We start from the raw sequence: 2395 nt of genomic DNA, 5'->3' as shown, positions 1-2395 counted from the left end.
AAAAAAAAAGTATGATAATACACATTCATCATATTTCAGCTACATCACTGATATTGATTAATAATTATTTTAATTCAATTTGATGGAAACAGTCGCCAACATACTATATTAAAAGTGGGGGGAAACAGGCCTAATGGACTGAGCAACTATAGTAACTTTTGAGATATGAATAAGCACTGATTTAGTTGAATGATCCAAAGTCAACATGCTCAAATAAATGCTGTGAATTTAAAGCTCACAGTACTGCTCCATAATGAACCTTCCTCAAGTGTCTTCTGAGATTCTCTGTTCGGTTGAATCTCCGTCCACAGAGCGAACAGTTATATGGCCTTTCTCCTGTATGAATGCGCTCGTGCTTTTTCAGATCGGCTAAACGACTGAACCTGAACTTGCAGCACTTGCAAACGAAAGGTCTCTCGTTTGAATGGCACACGAAGTGCGCTCCGAGGCTGGAGGGCGTTGCGAAGGTCTTGCCGCACACGTGGCAGCTGTGCAGAATCTCCCTGCTCTCACTGACGCTGGGAGTGCCGTGAATGCCCCCCGTTTGGACCATATTCTCCACCCGTGACCTAAGAATGTGTATGGAAGCAGAATTTAGTAATTTGTCTAGTTGGTTACATTGGACAACGTTGTTGGAAAAGGACGAGACAGGTAGCTGGTTGTGTTCGTTTGATGGAGGAAAGTCGTGCAGGAGAACTACAGGAGCTTGTGTTGTCACATTGTCCGTCTCTTCCCTAACAGAAAGTTCCAGAGGCTCTGGTTTAGATTCCTCTTTGATTCTGTTTGAGCCCAGTGGTGTCTCAGTGTCGCTGGTCGCTGGACTCTCTCTGCTGCCAGCGTTTGGGATCCTTCTTGGAGGGCTACTCTTTACCCTGGAGAGGGGTCTCTGCTTCTTCAAAGAATAGTCACAGGTCCCTTGCAGAGTATGATGTCTGTTGTCTAAAGTCCTCTCATCTAAAACCAGCTTCGTGTGAACAGGATTGTCACTCGGACATTGTGGCTGCTCTGTCTGCTTGCTCACAGCTGAATCTCCAAGATAAATGAGATCTTCCAGTGCATGATCCTCCTCTAAACGGGGCTTCTCAATGGGCAAAGAGACGTTCAGGACTTCATCTAAAAGTATAAAAGAAGATGATTGAAAGTTTGTACATGCAAGTAAGCAGACAAGTTAATTCCACAACTATAAGCCGGTCATAATCTCACGTGAATCCCCAGCCATCGTCTCCTGGAGCTGTGTGAGCTTCTGCTGGAGGTTCTGATTCTCCAGGCGTGTTCTGGCAGACTCTTTCTGATACTCTAACACAGCCCGACCCATGAGCTGCAACACTTCCTGTACAGCAGCTGTGAGGAGCTCAGCTACATTTGCGACGAGCAGCTCCATCGGAGACATTCTGACAGGACCTGCTCAAAGAGAAAACAAGCGTCTGTCATCGTTTACGTAACCTGATGTTGTTCCAGACCGGCATCATTTTCTTCTTTGGAACATGTAAGGAAAATATTCTGAGGAATGTCTCACTGCTTTGCCCATTATCCATAAAACGAAAGACAAAGGTCACCAAAACATATCGTTTGTGTTCCACACAAGAAAGAACGGGTTGGAAAGACGTGGGCGAGTAAATGATGACAGATCTAATGAAATGCGAGGTTGTGCGCAGGACTGCGTCTGAACCATAACAATGAATATAATAATAATAATACAATGACTAAATGTGTTAATTAAACTTAATCTCGGAGAACTTGTACAGCTAAACAGTGGCTAATGTGCCGTGCATCTGACCAAACCCAGTTCTCTCTTTGCGCACAAGTCACGCAACGCTTGAATAACAACGAGTATTTACGATCTCATTATAATTATATCACAATTACACAATAACACCTACCTCTCTGTTCTCAAGCGCAAAGACAGACTATAATGTCAGCCAGGTAAACCGTGAACTAACGTCCGAAAGACAAGGTCTCGTGATATTTGCATCTTTCAGGAAGTGAGTGACGTTTCTGGCGGCCGTGTTGTGGAAATGTTGGTGACGTGCTGCTTCCTGTGTACGCGCGCGAACTCCTGAGCTGAACTTTTACATTATGAAATTATTAAATTACTAAGAGTCATATGGGTAATGATAAGCACTTAACTTTGTTTAAGACGCATTTTAACATTCAATACGCCTTGATTGTAACTTATTAGGTTATATTTTTGTTTACACATGGTTCAAACATGTTTTTTTGTTTACACGTGATTCAAATCTACAAATACTACAGTTGAACTATGGTCACTTTAGTAAAACCATGGTTCATTTTCATAAGGGACTGCCAGTGACCGGCTGTTGCATGCATAAAATGCAACCTTTTTATTCTGACAGTGTATGATTTCTATTAACATTACAGAATAGAACATGATCAA

At 42.7% G+C, this 2395-nt stretch overlaps 1 protein-coding gene across 1 annotated transcript; it reads right to left on the bottom strand.

Annotated features, from left to right (window-relative positions):
- Window positions 1-6: 6 nt before the first annotated feature.
- Window positions 7-1979, bottom strand: LOC107577287 (PR domain zinc finger protein 1-like). The gene is made up of 3 exons (XM_016263379.1): window positions 1881-1979; window positions 1204-1401; window positions 7-1113 (listed from the first exon to the last, which is right to left on the bottom strand). Exons 2-3 carry the CDS (start codon window positions 1388-1390, stop codon window positions 236-238), a joined length of 1065 nt encoding a protein of 354 aa, XP_016118865.1. The 5' UTR covers window positions 1391-1401; window positions 1881-1979; the 3' UTR covers window positions 7-235.
- Between the last annotated feature and the right edge of the window lie 416 nt (window positions 1980-2395).

This window comes from Sinocyclocheilus grahami, unplaced genomic scaffold, assembly GCF_001515645.1.
Source record: "Sinocyclocheilus grahami isolate Dianchi unplaced genomic scaffold, SAMN03320097.WGS_v1.1 scaffold5618.1, whole genome shotgun sequence".
NCBI lineage: Eukaryota > Metazoa > Chordata > Actinopteri > Cypriniformes > Cyprinidae > Sinocyclocheilus > Sinocyclocheilus grahami.
Note: the sequence above shows the minus strand (reverse complement) of the source record. Positions and strands in the feature narration are given on the sequence as shown.

Bases quoted from the DNA above. Each gene is read 5' to 3' on its own strand.
- LOC107577287 (XM_016263379.1), bottom strand. From the start codon at position 1,390: ATGTCTCCGATGGAGCTGCTCGTCGCAAATGTAGCTGAGCTCCTCACA. The intron at 1,114-1,203 runs GTGAGATTATGA...TTATACTTTTAG, and splicing joins GACGATGGCTGGGGATTCAC to ATGAAGTCCTGAACGTCTCT.